The sequence below is a fragment of the Aedes albopictus genome, chromosome 2 (genome assembly GCF_035046485.1).
Source record: "Aedes albopictus strain Foshan chromosome 2, AalbF5, whole genome shotgun sequence".
NCBI classification, from domain to species: Eukaryota; Metazoa; Arthropoda; class Insecta; order Diptera; family Culicidae; genus Aedes; species Aedes albopictus.
The window spans coordinates 269,703,820-269,722,695 of record NC_085137.1 but is presented as its reverse complement, the minus strand read 5'-3'; the positions used below and the strand labels follow the sequence as shown (position 1 = coordinate 269,722,695).

The 18,876-nt window shown below is 43.3% G+C and overlaps 2 protein-coding genes across 2 annotated transcripts; one reads left to right on the top strand and one right to left on the bottom strand.

The window, feature by feature from the left end:
* Window positions 1-10,131: 10,131 nt before the first annotated feature.
* On the top strand, window positions 10,132-10,581 carry LOC115264022 (uncharacterized). Its single transcript, XM_062848165.1, has one exon. It carries the CDS (start codon window positions 10,132-10,134, stop codon window positions 10,579-10,581), a length of 450 nt encoding a protein of 149 aa, XP_062704149.1.
* A 6,060-nt stretch (window positions 10,582-16,641) lies between these two features.
* On the bottom strand, window positions 16,642-18,831 carry LOC134286540 (uncharacterized). Its single transcript, XM_062848164.1, has one exon. The coding sequence runs from the start codon at window positions 18,829-18,831 to the stop codon at window positions 16,642-16,644; it is 2,190 nt and encodes a 729-aa protein (XP_062704148.1).
* Between the last annotated feature and the right edge of the window lie 45 nt (window positions 18,832-18,876).

Genomic DNA, 18,876 nt, shown 5'->3' with positions numbered 1-18,876 from the left:
TCGCGGCACAAGAGGCATACGCAGGACTGCCAGGATGGCCTCTATGGTCAAATGGCAGCGCGCATGGGACAATTCCACCAAAGGAAGGTGGACCCATAGGTTGATACCGAGGGTAGATAGTTGGATTAATAGGCGCCATGAGGAAGTTACATTCCACCTGACACAGGTCCTTACAGGACATGGTTGCTTCCGACAGTATCTACACCGTTTCGGGCATGCGGATTCTCCCGAATGCCCAGTGTGCAATGGTTTAGAGGAAACGGCGGAACACGTTTTGTTCGTGTGCCCGCGTTTGCGCACAATGCGTGACCGCATTCTTGCCACATGCGGGGAGGACACAAACCCGGACAACTTGGTCCAGAGGATGTGTAGGGATTGATTGATTGATTTGTCTTTATTAAAGAGACTTTCAGCCCTTGGCTGGTTTGTCTTTATGTATAGGGATGAGGTCCCGGCAAGGGTCGGGGTAGGTGAGATCCTGCTGTCTGCAACCTACGGGTGCATCTGATAGGGCCTGAAGGGTAGTGATACCCTTCCTTTGCGGGCAGGTCAGATCGGGTTGCACGTGGGCATCAGTTCTTGATGTCCGCTCAGCAGTAGGGCGCGAGCGGGGTTGACCCTGCCCGCCTTCCGAGGACAAAGGGAGTGGCGAGGACCACTCGGGAAACTGGCTAAGCGCCAGCATGCTACCGTGATGGACTCTCCAAAGCGAGTCATCGATGTTCGTTGCTGCAGGCTACGCAGCTAACCTTGTGGGTGCGATGTGCACTAGCCCCTCTCTGAAGCAATACCTTCTTGGTGGTTCCGGAGAGACGTAGGGTTTGGCGACCATAGGAATGGTTTAGTGGGTACGAGGAGAGAGTAGTCCTGGATTTTACTTTTGTTGTAGAAGACGGCCAGTCAGACCTACACTACCCTAACCTTCTGTTAGGGTGTCTGTTGAGCAGATTATCCCCCTATGGTTTAGAAGGAAAAAAAAAAAAAAGAGGACGACCGGTCTAATCAACGTTTTGAAGATGGTTAACTTCGTGTTACGGCGAACTTTATTCGATCGTAGAGTTCTGCGGAGTCCAAAGTAGGCACGATTTCCTGCCACAATGTGCCTCTGAATTTCTCTGCTGGTGTCGTTGTCGTCGGTCACCAGTGAGCCCAAATACACGAATTCTTCAACCGCCTCGATTTCATCACCGTCGATATGAATTCGGGGTGGCGGGCGCGGTGATTCCTCCCTGGAGCCCTTTGCCATCATGTACTTTGTCTTCGACACATTAATGACTAATCCGATTCGCCTGGCTTCACTCTTCAGTCGGATGTACGTTTCCGCCATCGTCTCAAATTTACGAGCAATAATATCAATATCATCGGCGAAACCAAGCAGCTGAACGGACTTCGTGAAAATCGTCACACTCGTGTTTATCCCCGCTCTTCGTATTACACCCTCCAAAGCAATGTTGAACAGCAAGCACGAAAGACCATCACCTTGCTGTAACCCTCTGCGAGATTCGAAGGGACTCGAGAGTGTCCCTGATACTCGAACTACGCACATCACTCGATCCATCGTCGCCTTGATCAACCGTATCAGTTTATCCGGGAATCCGTATTCGTGCATAATCTGCCATAGCTGTTCTCGATCGATTGTATCATACTCCGATTTGAAATCGATGAACAAGTGATGTGTGGGCACGTTGTATTCGCGGCATTTCTGCAACACCTGGCGGATGGCGAACATCTGGTCCGTTGTAGCGCGTTCACCCATAAATCCAGCCTGATATTGCCCCACGAACTCTCTTGCAATCGGTGATACACGGCGGCATAAAATTTGAGAGAGTATCTTGTAGGCAGCGCTCAGTAGTGTGATCGCGCGGTAGTTCCTGCAATCCAACTTGTCACCCTTTTTGTAGATGGGACACACGATACCTTCCATCCATTCCTCCGGTAATACTTCCTCCTCCCAAATCTTGGTAATGACCCATTGAAGTGTTCTCACCAGTGCTTCTCCACCGTATTTTAGAAGCTCACTTGGTAGTTGATCTGCTCCAGCGGCTTTGTTGTTTTTCAACCGGCCAACCTCCTCCTCAACCTCTTGAAGGTCAGGTGCCGGAGGTCTTTCGTCCTGTGCACATACTCCTAGATCTGTTACCACGCCACTTTCGGTACTTGCAACGTCGCCATTGAGGTGCTCATCGTAATGCTGCCGCCACCTCTCGACCACGTCACGCTCGCTCGTGAGAATATTCCCGTGATTGTCTCGGCACATGTCGGCTTGTGGCACAAAGCCTCTGCGCGAGCGGTTCAGCTTCTCGTAGAACTTTCGTGTGTCCTTAGCGCGGTACAGCTCTTCCATCGCTTCGCGATCTCGTTCTTCCTGCTGGCGCTTCTTCTTCCGGAAGACTGTGTTCTGCCTGTTCCGCGCCTGTTTGTAACGTGCCTCATTCGCTCTCGTACGGTGTTGCAGCATTCTCGCCCATGCTGCATTCTTCTCGTTTTTCAACTGCTCTTCCGTTGGTAGGGCCACTGCTAACTGCTGCGCGTAGTTTTGAGCCACTTCTACGTTACGAAGTAGCTCGATGTTGAGCCGCGGCGTTCGACTTCGACGCGTGGTGATGACTGTCGAAAGTTTTGAGCGCATGCATACAGCGACTAAGTAGTGATCCGAATCTATATTCGCACTGCGGTATGTGCGGACATTGGTTATATCCGAGAAGAATTTACCGTCAATTAGAACGTGGTCGATTTGGTTTTCTGTTTGATGGTCGGGTGATCTCCAGGTGGCTTTGTGGATATCTTTGCGGGGAAAGAAGGTGCTTCGGACTACCATACCACGGGAGGCTGCAAAGTTTACGCATCGCTGGCCGTTATCATTCGATACGGCGTGCAGGCTGTTTCGCCCGATTACCGGTCTGTACATTGGACAAGCTTCCTGCAGGTGTCAAATTGCAATGGGCGCAGCATCTCCAGAATCATCTGGTAGCATCATTACAGATTCTCAGTCAGCTCATGACAACTGTCGTGGATTCTGTCGGCAAGGTTGTCGTGTATGTTGGTGAGCCAATACAGAAGCACGAAAAGCCCAAAAGCCGTGAGAAAGGGTTTCTTTACGCCCACGCTGAAGCAAATGGAGCGGGTGGTGCTCACGCTGCAACAAAACGTTGCCCTCGACAAACGCGACAAACGATTGCACCTCGTTTAAAACAACCAGTGTCGAAAATCGGTGGAAGAGCGTTACATCCCTGAAACTCTGCCGCTGTTGCTTGAACTTCCATGGTCGTCAAACATGTAAAAGTACAAATCGCTGCGGAGTCAATGGCTGCGAGCTGCGACACCATCCCCTTTTGCATTCTCCACCTCCAACATCCACAACTTCGGGCAATCAGCGAGTGACCCAGTCGTCCGAAAATCACGCTCATCACCACTGTGGACAATCCGTGTTGTCCAGAATTATAACTGAGGTACTACATGGACCTTCTAAATCGATGACAGTTTTCGCCTTTCTCGACGAGGGATCCTCAGCGACACTCATCGAGCACGACCTTATCGTACAATTGGGGGTTGAAGGACAAAACGCTCCACTGTGCCTCACGTGGACGGCAAACATGTCCCGGCTGGAATCTAAATCGCAACTTGTTTTCCGGAATCGGTCAACAGAAAAGATTTCACCTTTCGAATGTCAGGTCCGTTGAAGTCCTCAATTTGCCCCGCCAGATCTTACGTTTTGGAGAACTGCAAAAAAGCTTTCGACACTTGGTTGGACTTTCAGTTGACTGACAGTTATGAGGATGCTGTACCATAAATTTTGGTTGGACTCCGAAACCTGAAGCTTGCTGTACCGCTAGAGACAAAAGAAGGCAATCTGGGTCCAATAGCAACCAAAACACGTTTGGGTTGGTGCGTTTATGGAAGTCTTGATTATGGACATAAACCCGAACACGTCAGCCTTCATATCTGCGAATGCGATACCAACCAGAAGCTTGAATCGATGATGAAGGAGTACTTCAATGCGGATTACACTGGAGTTGCTCCGATTGAACCACTTGTGTCCGAGGATAACAAACGAGCCCAAAAGATTCTTGAAGAAACGACGACAAGGGTTGGAAACAGATTTCAAACTGGTTTGATTTGGCGGTACGATGAAATTGATCTACCAGACTGTTTCCACATGGCCTTACAGCGTGTTCGATGTTTGGAGCGAAGGATGACGCGGGATGCAGCTTTGAAGGAGAATCTCCACCAGCAGATCCGTGAATATCAGGACAAGGCTCATCGACTAACGCAGGCAGAAATACTTGCTGCGGATCCTAAGCGGGTATGGTATCTGCCTATCAGCGCTGTAACAAATCCCAATAAGCCCGGAAAAGTCCGCCTCGTATGGGATGCGGCAGCGAAATTAACCGGTATTTCGCTGAACAGTCTCCTACTGCCAGGACCAGATTTGTTAACTCCATTACCCTACGTCCTGTTCCGTTTCCGGCAATTTCCGGTGGCCGTCTTTGGTGACATCAAAGAGATGTTTCACCAGGTCGGTATTATTGAGCCCGACCGGCATTCGCAGCGTTTCTTGTGGCGCGATAATCCCGAACAAACTCCACAAATCATTGCGATGGACGTCGCCATTTTTGGTGCCGCGTGCTCACCGTCATCCGCGCAATTTGTAAAAAAAAACAAAAATGCGGAAGAGCATGCATCACAATTTCCCAAGGCATCGGAAGATATAGTTTAGTGCCATTACGCGGACGATTACCTTGGGAGCTACGAGACCATAGAAGAAGCCAAAGAAGTCGCCGAAGGCGTGAAGGTGGTGCATTCCAAAGGAGGATTTGAGATCCGAAATTGGGCATCAAATAGTCAAGCTGTCGTGGATCATTTGGGCGGAGAACCAGCGAACGGGATGAAGGAGCTATTTTCGAAGGAAAACGGCAATACGGAGCGTGTTTTGGGAATGCTCTGGCAATCGGCAGAGGACAAATTGCGATTTTAAACGACATTCCGTAGAGAAATCGTGCAACTAGTCGACTGCGAAGTTAGGCCAACAAAACGGCAGATGTTGAAGTGCATCATGAGTCTCTTTGACCCGCTAGGTCTGCTAGCATCGTTCTGGTACATGGCAAAATAATGACGCAGGAGATATGGAGAACGAAAATTTAATGGGAAGAGCGGGTTGACGACCACATCTTCGACCGTTGGAAGAAATGGATCGCTCTATTTGACAAGATCGAGGACCTCCAGTGGCACTTGTTACTTCCAGCACGCTAACGCCAACATGTACTCGGCACTCCAACTCCACATATTTGTTGACGCAAGTGAAGAAGCGTACTCGGCGGTTGAATATTTCCGTGTAGAGGCTCCCGACAAGGGCGTTCTTTGCGCGTTAGTAGCATTAAAAACAAAGGTTGCACCGATACACCACGTCACTGTCCCGCGACTGGAATTGATGGCGGCAGTATTAGGAAGCAGACTGGCAGCTTTCATTGCTGAAGACCATTCGATACCGATCAAACGAAGAATCTTCTGGTTTGATTCGCGAACCACTCTCGCTTGGATCGGATCGGAACACCGACGTTATCGACAGTTTGTCGTATGCAGGATTGGCGAAATACTATCATCGACAACCACGAGCGAATGGAGATGGGTGCCGAGTAAACTCAATGTCGCCGACGAAGCTACCAAGTTGGGCAGAGGACCCTGCTTCAACGTTTACAGCCGCTGGTACCAAGGACCTGATTTTTTGTACCAAGATGAACAGTCTTGGCCTCAGCCGGACCAGAGGATCACTACCACCGAAAGGAAATACGACCGTGCTATGTCCATCAAACACTCACGATGCCGCAATTACAATTCGAACGGTTTTCCAAGTGGAATCGTTTGCTACGGACAGTAGCATACGTCGGACGTTTCGTGAGCACGTGCCGGAAACGCATTGAAAAACATTATACAGTAGGTTGTCCCATAATTGCACATGGTCGAAAAACTTGGGGGCTCACCCTGCAAATGATAGCTAAGGGTGTTAGAAACAAACTTTTGTATGACGGCAACTTTCAGAAATGACGTTTAGAGGTCGCCCGGCGAGATTTTTGAAAAATGGCATTTTTCGTAATAAATATCATACAAATATTTTTTACCGTACAAAATTTGGCAATACCCACTATTTTTATATTTTTTGAAGCTTGATATGGATCCAAACTACTTGGGAAAAATAATTAACGACATGTTTTGTAGGTAACTTTTTGGTACTGATTTTTTGAATTTACTAACATTTGTCGTTTTCTGATATACTTTGCATTTTACCCATCATAAAAAGTATCTGAACCTAATGCTCATTTAAAACAATTTCCATAAAAAGATAGGAAATTTTATGAGAAAAAACTTTGCTGAAGACAGCATGGCGTTTTTTCTATCCGTTTTAGAGTTATTCACGATTTACTATTTGGTAAAATTTGGATTTTTAGGTATTTTTTCAAAAAATTCACAAAAGAACTGTCCAAAAACACATACAAAGTAAAAAAATTACCTATGCTAAACAAGTTTTTCTCTTGATTGTGTTTAGGAATTATGGTGGCATCATTCATTGAATTTTTGTTTCCGTTGACAAATCCGTTTTCTTTGATCCAGAAAGGTACATACTAGCGAGAAACTTTATCATTAGGTACCATTTTGAGATGCCTCAGTAGGCCATGGCATAGACCTTGCTGACGTTTATTCACCTTTCTCTTTCAAACATGTAGGCGGAATAGGATTTGTTGTCATCAGGAAAGGTTTCCCGATGAAAACAAATCCTATCCCGCCTGCATGCTTGAAAGAGAGAGGTGAATAAACGTCAGCAAGCTCTATTTTAAACGGTTATGTACTGACAATGGTTTATACGAGTATAGGGCTCTGCACGAAATTCTCACCCTCTCTTTCGCTCTCATTGAGATTTAGTAAACAACAAGGCCAGGAAATGTCAAAATCCCATACAAAATCAAAACAGTGCAGTGCCCTATAATACACAATCAAACGCACGTCACATTTTCTATAGGGCACTGCATTGTTTTGATTTTGTATGGGACTTTGACGTTTCTTGGCCTTGTTGTTTACAAAATGTCTGTAAGAGTGCAGAATTCTTTCGGAAATTGTTGGAGGAATTCCTTCGAGGAATTCTACCGGAAATTCCTAGAGGAATTCCTTCCGAAATTCCTAGAGGAATTCTACCGGAAATTCCTGGAGGAATTTCTTCGGAAATTTGTGGAAATTCAAGGAAGAAATCATCAGAAAATTTTTGAAAGGATTCCTTCGGAAATTCGTAGAGAAATTTTATCGGAAATACCTTGTGAAACTGATTCGAAAATTCTTGTAGGAATTCTTTCGGAAATTCCTAGAAGAGTTTGTTCGGAAATTCCTTCAAAAAATTTTGGAGAAATACCTTCGGAAAATTCTGAAGGAATTCGTTCGGAAATTCCTGGAGAAGTTCCTTCGGAAATTCCATCGGATATTCGTGGTGGTATTCTTTCGGAAATTTGTGGAAGAATTCCTCTAGAAATTCAAGGAGGAATTCTTTCGGAAATTCCTGAAGAAATTTCTTCGGAAATACCGTGTGAAACTCCTTCGGAAATCCTTAGAAAAATTCGTTCGAAAATTCCTGGAAGCACTCCATCAAAAATTCTTGGTGGAATACTTTCGGAAAATCTTGAAGGAATTCGTTTGAAAATTCCTGCGGGAATTCCTTTGGAAAGTTGTGGAGGTACTCCTTCGGAAAATTCTGGAGGAGTTTCCTCGGAAATTCGTGGAAGAATTCTTTCGAAAATTACTGCAGAATTCTTTCGAAAATTGTTGGAGGAATTCCTTCGGAAATTCCTAGAGGAATTCTACCGGATATTCCTAGAGGAATTCCTTCCGAAATTCCTAGAGGAATTCTACCGGAAATTCCTGGAGGAATTTCCTCGGAAATTTGTGGAAATTCAAGGAAGAAATCATCACAAAATTTTTGAAAGGATTCCTTCGGAAATTCGTAGAGAAATTTCATCGGAAATTCGTAGAGAAATTTCATCGGAATTGCCTTGTGAAACTGATTCGAAAATTCTTGTAGGAATTCTTTCGGAAATTCCTGGAAGAGTTTGTTCGGAAATTCCTTCAAAAATTTTTGGAGAAATACCTTCGGAAAATTCTGGAGGAATTCGTTCGGAAATTCCTGGAGAAGTTCCTTCGAAAATTCCCGAGAGAATTCGTTCAAAAATTCTTGGAGGAATACCTTTGGAAAGTCTTGCAAGAATTTCTTCGGAAACTTCATGAGGAATTACTTCTGAAATCCTTGTAGTAATTCCATCAAAAATTCCTGGAGAGATTCCTTCGGAAATACCTGGAGAAATTCCTTCTGAAATTCCGAGAAGAAAACCTTCGGAAATTTGTGCAGTTATTCCTCCTGAAATTCCTGGAGGAATTCAGAATTCCCTCGGAAATTCTTGGAGGAAATCCTTCAGAGATTCCAGGAGAGATTCCTTCGAAATTCCTGTAATAATTCCTTAGGAAAATTCCTGGAAAATTTCCTTCAAAAATTATTCGAGGAATACCGTCGAAATATCCTGAAAAAAATCGTTCGGCAATTCCTGGAGGAATTTCTTCCGAAATTATTTGAGGTATTCCTTCAGAAACTTATTGGGCAAATCTTTCGAAAATTCATGCACGAATTCCTCCAGCAATTTCCGAAAGGAATCCCTTTCAAATACATTCTTCAATGTATTTCCGGAGGAATCCCTTAAGGAATTCTCGAGAAAATTCTGTCAAAAAATTCTCAAGCAATGTCTAATGAGTTCCTCCAAGAATATTCAATGGAACTCCTCCAGGATTTTCCGAAAGAATTCCTTCAGGAGTTTCCGAAGGTATCCCTCTAAGAATTTTTGAAAGAATTTGTCCAGAAATTTTCGAAGGAGTGCCTCTAGAAATTTCCGAAGGAATTCTTCCTGAAATTTTGGAAGGAATTCCTTTAGGAATGTTCGAAGCAATTCCTCTAGGAATTTTTGAATGAATTCCTTCAGGAGTATCCAAGAATTTTTGAAGAAATTCGTCCAGAAATATTCCTCCACGAACTTCCGAAGTCCTTCAAGAATTTTCGATAGAATTCCTCCTAGTATTTTTGAAGAAATTCCAAGTTTCGAAGGAATTCTTACAGGAATATTTGAAAGAATTCCTCCAAAAGAATCTGAATGTATTTCTCCAGGAATTTCCGAACGATTGCTTCCAGGATTTCCCGAAGGAATTTTTCGAAGAATTTTCGGGGGAATTCCTCTACAAATTTCTAATAGAATTACTCCATCAATTTCCGAGAAAAAATACTTCAGGGATTCCCAATTGAATTCCCCCAGAACTTTTCGAAAGAATTCTTCCACGCTTACTCCAGCAATTTTCGAAGAAATTCCTTCAGTAATTTCCGAAGAAACTCCTCCTGAAATTACTGATATTCCTCCACGAACTTCCGAAGTAAATTTGTGCCTAATTCTTTATTTTATTTTTTTTTTCAGTGTCTGTTGTGGATCTGATACAATGGATTCGTTTGACGATATTGAGAATCCAGTTCCTATTTCTCTACTTTTTGACGATGAGGATGAGTTTTTTATCGGTCTTCTAGCAGTACGCTCTAGTGAGTATTTTTATTTGTTTTGAGTTTAACATATCTAAATATTCTCCAGACTGCAAGTTTTCCGATTATTTTAATTTGTTTTTTTTTATATGTTGATTAGAAAAATTACAGTAAAACGAAGAAGTTTAGGTTGATTTTGAAAATCCATACAGGATTAACGTCAAATAATGGAAAAAAAAACTTTGAGCTACGTTTTCTCGACAGTGATATTTTACACCCCTTTGGATTCTAACCCCCTAAAAATGTGATGTATGCGATGATTTTTATATATTAACTATTCATATTTCACAGATCTCGAATCTTCTAGACGAGGATCTCTGCCTGGACGAAGCCCGAATATCGAGAGGAATTTCGCATTAGGGCATCTCTTGCTATTCGAAGACTACTTTAGAGAACGGCCTACCTACAACGAAAAACATTTTATCCGCAGATTCCGGATGACGAAAGACATGTTTTTGATGATTAAGAATGATCTTGAGTCACATGATGAATACTTCACGCTTCGTTGCAACGCTGCGGGTAAAATGGGACTGAGCCCGTTGCAGAAATGCACCGCGGCCCTGAGGATGCTAGCGTATGGATCTTCGGCATGCTCATTGGACGAGAACATCCGGATCGGTGAATCCACGACGTTAGAGAATCTGCGGAAGTTTTGCAAAGCATTCATCGGAGTTTATGGGCCTAAGTTTCTACGTATTCCAGATGCAGAAGATGTTAAGGTTCTAATGACCGAGAACGCCGAACGAGGATTTCCAGGAATGGTAGCATCTATCAATTGCATGCACTGGACATGGAAAAACTACCCGGTCGCCCTGAAAGGGCAGTACCAAGGAAAGGAAGGAAAACCAACCATCGTGCTGGAAGTGTTCGCGTCAAAGAGCACCCATATTTGGCACGCCTTTTTCGGTTGCCCTGGGAGCTGCAACGACATCAATGTTTTGGATCGATCACCTCTGATGAGTAACCCCAACTAACAATTGCAAGTCACAAACAAGCAAGCTTGCTGAATTGTTGCTTAATAATGGTAATGATAGCTGAACTAAACTTATGCTCTTCACATAACTGTTCAAATGATTTTTCAATTGAGAAAATAGTCAATGTTCGACTTTCCTCATCGGTATTAACAGTGATAAATTAAAACACTTTTCAAAAGTTTAACAAGAAATTTATTCGACAAGCATTGATTCCTTAACAAAAGAGTTTAACAAAACATTTGTCTGCATCTTATTAAGCTGATGTATCGATAAGCATATGCTCCTGAACAATGTGTTTTTCGCTTGTCAAATAAACGCCTTCAGCCCGTCATAGTTTGACTCGGAACTGTGTTCGGATTATGGGATTAATCATGGCTAAAACTGTTAAGACAACCAAGTTATTAAAGAATAAAAAATTTTAACGAATCACATAAAATAAAACAGAATAGAATTATGCAGTTTAACATTGAGTGCCAAGAGACGTAATCAACGTAAAAAAGAGGCATTTATTTATTATTATTAGCCTGTAACAAGTTATCTTGTACCTTGAATATTTTATTTTATCTTCCGCAGCAGTTCGATTGTACGAGACGCTTGGATCGATGCATTTGGCATTTCAGTGCTGTCGTGTTTACTGAATATTGTTCCCACAGTCACCTATACAGTCCAGATTCGCTGGTTGGGTCACGACTGCGCCCCAATTAGCGAATCGTGTTCGTTCGTTGGGGCAACTGACAACTGATCAAAATGCTCTAGACACACGCAAGTGACGAGAAATACATCACGGAACACTCACATACTTGCGTAAACGTTCTGTATACAGGAGCTGTGATGCGACGGCGGTCAGACGTCAAACTCGTTTTGACATCTATTTTGACATTGACAGTGCTTTTTAGTTGGGTTTTGCACCATCGAGACAGCCCATCTAACGAGCTCTCAACGAACGAATCGTTACTGTATAACCAGCAACATTCAGAAATCGACACATTTCGAGTATCCCTAAACATCCTTATGCACTATTTATCGAACATACTATCAAGATTCCATGACAAAAGCATAATTAAAAAAATGCTTAACGGATCTTCGACTGAACATGAGTAGATTACCTGAACAGATACTGTGAATGCCCCATGTCCAAGACCATACCGCACCACATATTGTCATACATTTTTAAAGATCGATATTTAATAATAAAAACAAAAACATATTAATATCACAATTAGTACGTCTGGAAACAATATCTTCAATAAGGACCAACACTTTTTGGTCGCATTCGATACAAGTTTTCTCACTGTGTAATAAAAATACTGACAGCGAAATCAGAATGGAAAACACGTGTTTTGGGCTGAACAGCTGTTGAAGTATAAGGCGTTGTTCAGTTGATTACCACGTGCTGTGCTAATTCACCACTGCTGAACACAAGTTCAGGAGTGATCATTATCGAGTCATGGGAAGATTATGTTTTGCTTTGGGTGCTGCATCTCTTCATTCAAAATCAACATGAGAGCAAATAATTACTCTCGTGAGAGTTCAACATTTTTGCATTTTATTTATTTTCAGTCAGTTTTGCCATAGCTTAATAACAACTTTCTTGTGCATTTGTAAAACGCTTTGAAAAACAAAAAATTAAGTTGGTGCACAACATGATGCTTTATAACTTCTCCAAATTTGTGTGAACAAAACCCGAACATAGGTTGTACGTGAAAATAATTCAAATGTTATTCAACATTACGCTGAATTAATTCGTCATAATGATGCCTGTTTAATGAGCGATTGTTAGTTGGGACGTCATACAGGTAGGTAACACGAAAAAATACTAACAATGAAATAAAAAGAAAATCGCGTTAAGTACTGTTCCTTTGAATTCCGCTAAGAATTTGCATCCTTTGACAGATACGAATTTCGACCTCAACTGTAAGATCGTCTTCAGTGTCTTGTACTTGACTCGACTTAATCATCATCACTAACAATGAGTTTTTGATGAATTTTTTGAAAATTTTTTGATGGAATTCATTCGAAATTTACGAGGGAATTGCTTCAGGAATTTCCGAAGGTCTTCTTCCAGAAATTGGAATTTCCGAACGAATTCCTCCAGGAATTTCCGAAGGTATTCCTCAAGGAATTTCCGGAAGAAATACTCACGGAATCACCGAACGAATTTCTCAAGGAATCTCCGAACAATTTTCTCAATGAATTTTAGAAGGAATTCCTCAAGTAGTTTTCGCCGAAGTTCCTCAATATATTTTCAAAGGAATTTTTGGAGAAATTTTGCGAAGAATTTTCCAAAGGATTTCTTGAAGGTATTCGTTAAAGAAGTCCCGAAAGAATGCCTTAAAGAGTTTCCAGAAAAATGTATCAAGAAATTTCCGAAGGAATTCCTGGAATAAATTTCTCCAGGAATTTTCGAAGAAGTTCCTCTAGGAATTTCCAAAGGATTTCCTTTAGGAATTTTGAAAGGAATTCGTCAAAGGAATTTTCGAATAAATTTTTACCGGAATTTCCGATGGATTTTTTTTTCCAGAAATTTCCAAAGGAATTCCTCCTATGAAGGAAATTATAGATCAATTTGTATTGGGAATTTAGTTCGCTACTGAATCAGCGCAGAAGTATTCGGAAATTTCTGGAGGAATCACCTCGGAAACAACATAAACAATTTTTCTCGCAACTAGCTGAAGGAAAATTACTGAAGGAATTCCTTCGGTAATTTCTAGAGCAATTCCTGGAAGAATTCCTTCGAAAACTTCTAGAGGAATTCAATGGATCACTAAAATAACTAAAACGGCCGCTATGAAATGAACAGATAGCGCCACCGTAGCCTTGTGTCTTTGACAGAACTTCGCGACTGTCACAATGTTAACGTCCATATACGGTGGCTCCTCTGTTTTGATGCGGTGAGTGCCATCGATGAGTGGCTCAATGATCCATTGGCAATTCCTGAAGGATTTTTTTTAATTAGTGGAGGAATGTTTCAGAAACTTTTGAAGGATTTCTTACGGAAATGCCTGGAGGAATTTCTTTGGAATTCTTTCGGAAATTTCTGGAGGAGTATCTTTGGAAATTCCTGGAGGAATCCCTTCAGAAATGCATGGAAGAATTCCTTTGAAAACTTCTGGAGAAATTTAATTGGAAATTCCGGAAGGGTTTTTTTTTTCAGAAATTAATGGAGGACTTCATTCGAACATTTTTAGAGGAATTCCTTTGGAAATTCCTAGAGGAATAATTTCGGACATTCCTGGATGAATTTCTTCGAAAATTCCTAGAGTAATCTTCTCGGAAATTCGTGGAAGAATTCCTTCTGAAATACTAGGAGGAATTCCTTCGAAAATTCCAGGAGGAATTCCTTTGGAAATTCCTGGAGGAATTGCTTCGGAAATTAGTGAAGGAATTTCTTCGGAAACTCTTGAAGTAATCTCTTCGGAAATTCGTGGAAGAATTCTTTCAGAAATTCCAGGAGAATCCCTTCGGAGATTCTTAGAAGGATTCCTTCGGAAATTCCTAGTGAAAATTCATCGGAAATGCCGTATAAATTCCATCGAAAATTTTTGGACGAATTCCTTCAAAAATTCGGGGAGGAATACCTTTTAAAAATCCTGGAGGAATTTCTCCGGAAATCCATGGTGATATTCCTTTCAACAGATGGCGGTAGTGTTTTCATTAATTTTGTCTGTTTGTCTGTGGTGCATATATAGCTTCGTAAATGGGGTTGCTTAACCTTAGTACTAAAATATATAGATTATAATACAGTCAAGGGCGTAGCCAGCTTTTCGACCAGGTGGGGGGGGCACCCTTACACTGAAAACCACTGTGCAGTAACAAGGAGTTCAAATACTTCATCATTCAAAAAATAAAATAAAAGTGAAGTATGAAATATGGGTGATTAACAGGAATGGTTCAATGGAAGAATCATATATGATTACAATCCTGAGGAATTCCTCAAGATATTGCTTCAGGAATTTCTTAACAAATGCCATCATGAATTTGATATCCAGCAGTTTCTCCAGAAATCTCTTTAATATTTTTCCAGGTTTTTTTTAATGAAGATATTCCAGCAGAAATTACCTTCGGAAAACTTGCAGTAATTCCGTTGGGAATACCTTCAGAAATTTCTTCAATAATTCCTGCAGAAGTTTTATTACGAATTTCACCATGCATTCTTTTGAGAATTTCCCCAGTAATTCTTTACAAATATCATTCTTAATTCCACCAGAAATCTGTTTGAGAGGCTCCAGAAAATACTTTAAGAATTTCTCCGAAAAATTCTTTCAAAAATTCCAATCAAACTAAGATTCATTTCCTTGAGGAATACCCTAAGAAATTTTTGGAGAAATTCGAAAAATCCTTTGATGAATTCCTTCGGAATTACCGGAAAAAAATTCTTTGAAAATTTCTAAAGGAATTCCTTTGGAAATTCCTGGAGGAATATCTTTGGAAGTTGCTAGAGGAATGCATTCGGAAATTTTTAAATCAATCAATTAAAAAAATTTAAATCAATCAATTAAAAAATAATTTCAGGAATTTATTTCGAAAATCCTTGACAAATTCTTCAGAAATTTCTTGAGGAATTCCTTCATTTCTAAAACTCTGTAACCGTTTTCGCGACTGTTCTCGGACTTCGGGTAATTTAGAATCACACGCGGCGTTTAGGTAATGAACGACACTTTATTAGAATAAAGACTAGACCATTCGGATTCCGTTTATTAATTTGTTATTCTATTTAATTATCACACGGAACCTAGTGTCCGCAACAGCGTTGTTCTCCGCGCGCGGTTTGATTACTACTGGTCTCAACAAACTGCGTTTGTACCTACGATGGTTCTAAATGGTGTAAAGAGAGTGAGTGCCTAAGGCGATCTAAAGAGATTGAGCTGGTAATGATAATTGGTTTGAACCATAGGGGATAGCTGACCACAAATAGATTATGCTGCGACATACCGGCCGCCTTGAAATATCGATTTCAAATTCCCTACTCTACATCTCTATACTCGTAATGCTTATATTCTAACGATACATTATTCGACACTAAGGAACAGTAGTTCTGTACTGACACTGACTGCTGCTGCTGCTGTTGATATTGCTGGTTTGACTTCAGATGGCTGCGACTTGGTTGTTGAACGACGACTTCTGGGAGCATCACTTACGATCCGTCCGATCGGAGTAATGTTGTACGCTGGGGAAACTTCGGAATACATCTGAGACCGAACCGAGGTGACCTTCCTGACGAAGACCTTGCACAGGATGCGACTGAGCCTTGTTCCACGATGATGCTTGAGCAAACGGATGGCTGGATGACTGATACGAAATGTCCATGACGATCCGAGGGTCTCCTGACCCGGTGGCATTGTCCTATAATATGAACGGGTGCTTTTACAACTATATAACCCAAACTGAAAGAAACTTGCCTGGCGCGGAGGCCTCCTGGCCTCCGCGAGCGCCCTCGGCGCTGATGACGACGATGACAAATACTAGATGTCGATGACGATCTGAGGGTCTCCTGACCCGGTGGCATTGCCCTATAAGATGAACGGGTGCTTTTACAACTATATAACCCAAACTGAAAGAAACTTGCCTGACGCGGAGGCCTCCTGGCCTCCGCGAGCGCCCTCGGCGCCGGTGACGACGACTCTCGTCGTAGGAATGGTTGCTCGTAGAACTTCGTCGAGGCTGTTGTGCGGCAGCACGGACTTCAACTTAGAGGAAGTCACCAATTTGAGTTGGCCAAACCCATTGGTGATCCGAATTGTTACGTTGAGAGGGGTGGTACCATGGATCCCCTTCATTGGATAGGCTGCACACACTGGACAACTTCTTCAACTACGATGACAAATGGCATTTCAACAGTAAATTGCATTTGGGCACACTGATTGGACAGGACATTTGGACTTGCTGACACGGTTGTGTCAGACCTCACAGGACGAAATTGAAGTAATGCTGAACTGGACAGGACATCATGGACGGACAGAATACATGCTTGACTACTGAACAGGACTGGACACTGGTTGGAACGGCTCATGGATCCCAAATTGGTTTGACCGTAAGCGCCGAAGCGCTGAAGCAATAGAATCAATGATCTTCGGTAGTGGAATCAGTTTGATTGTCCCGGATGGGAAGGACACATATCTTGGATATTGCTCTACGGAACAGGCCATCCTGTGTTTTAACCGTAACCACGCGGATGTTTCCATCGGTACCCGCGTGGACCTGTACTATTCGCCCCAACTTCCATTTCAGTGGGGGAAGATTATCTTCCCTTACAACAACCATTGTACCGACAGAGATATTGTTTCGCTGACGTGTCCACTTCGTTCGGTTGTTGAGGTCGGACAAGTATTGCCTTGACCATACTTTCCACATGTGCTGCACGAAGTCTTGCATTTCTTGCCACAGTGAAAGGCGGTTTTTCGGAAGATGGCTGAGGTCTGGTTCGGGAACAGCGGTTAGTGGTCTCTGAATGAGGAAATGACCTGGGGTCAATGCCTCGAAGTCCATTGGATCACTGCTAACGGGTGTCAGCGGACGGGAATTCAGGATCACTTCTATTTGCACGATTGCTGTATGCATGGCGTCGTGTGGCAGAATCTTCGACCCAACGGTGCGCTTGAAATGGCCTTTGAACGATTTGACCGCGGCCTCCCAGAGGCCGCCGAAGTTGGGCGATCTTGCCGGAATGAATCGGAATTCAATTTCGTCTTCTTCTGCGCTTTCTGCAACTGACTCCTGGAATTTTTGGTTGCGAAACAATCGGTGCAATTCGCTGAGCTCACGTCTTGCTCCGACAAAATTGAGAGCATTGTCACACATTACCAGGACGGGTTTACCTCGACGTGCGACAAAACGTTTGAACGCAGCAATAAAGGCAGCACTGGTCAGATCTCCAACCAGTTCAAGGTGAACTGCCTTAGTCACCAAGCACACGAAGACAGCGAGAAAATATTTCCGTGGAGCTGCGCGTCGGTTGGAGTTGGCAACGAAGAATGGCCCGCAATAGTCCACACCAACCTTCACGAATGGCGGTGCTGGCGATACACGTTCTGACGGTAGGTTTGCCATGAGCTGATCTAACACCTTCGGCTTGTTACGGAAACAGGATACACATTCGTGGATAATCGTGTTTGCTAGTCGACGGATTTGAGTGGGCCAGTACTTCTCTCGTACACTGCTGGTTAGCAGCTGTTGACCCGCGTGAAACAGCCTCAAGTGGTAGTCTACTACGATCAGTTTGCTCAGGGGATGCCGGTAACAGAGAATCGCTGGATGCTTACGAGTTGATGACACAGGTGCTTCGGAAAGTCTACCACCGACACGCAGTACACCTTCGACGAGTATTGGCCAGAGTTTGTGGATTGGAGATGACGGTTTTACTTGATTTCCGCGCTGTAGTGCAGAAATCTCTTCTGGAAACGATTCGTTCTGGGCCAGACGTACCAGCGACAGCATGGCTTCTTGGTGTTCGATGTGGTTGATGTTTCCGCTGCGTACTTCTTCTGGGTGTCGACAATTGTGGATGAAACGGCGAATCCATGCAACTCTTCGCACCAATACGAACAAAGACGAATGTAGACCGAATAACTCGCTGTTTGGCTTGGACTGAGCTGGGATTGCAACTGCGCTTCGCTCTTCCAGTAATGTTCGATCGAAATCCTCTTCGGGGCTTGCCACCGGCCAAGTGCTGCGGTCTCGACGCAGCCATGCCGGACCTTCAAGCCAAATTGAGTGATACAGTAGTTGAGCCGGGGTCATACCTCGAGAAATGACATCCACCGGATTTTCCGCACCAGCTACGTGATTCCAAACGAAACCCTTGGTGATGTGCTGAATCTCGGAAACACGATTGGCTACGAAAATCCGCCATCTCGAGGGCAAAGAGGATAGCCAATGTACAACGATTGTCGAATCGGTCCAGAAGCTTGCGTTATGGGGAATGCGAATGCTGGCCTTGACCTTCTCGTACAGATGACAAAGTAGCAATGCGGACGAAAGCTCAAGACGAGGGGTTGACAGTCTCTTCTTGTTCCGTTTGAGGTCCTCCAACAGCGCAACACGGGATTTGGCAATGAGCAAGCGTACTTCTACTGAAGAATCCATCAGCGTGCAACGTGTGTAGATGCACGCACCGTAGGCCTTGTCCGATGCATCACAAAACCCATGCAATTCCATTGAAACTGCTTCGGCCTTGTATCCAATCCAGCGTGGAATCGAAAAGGAGGACAGGGCGGTCAAGTTCAACCTGTATTCTTGCCAAAATTGTTGCATCGCTTCAGGTAATGGATCATCCCAGCCGCAATTGTGTTCCCACAG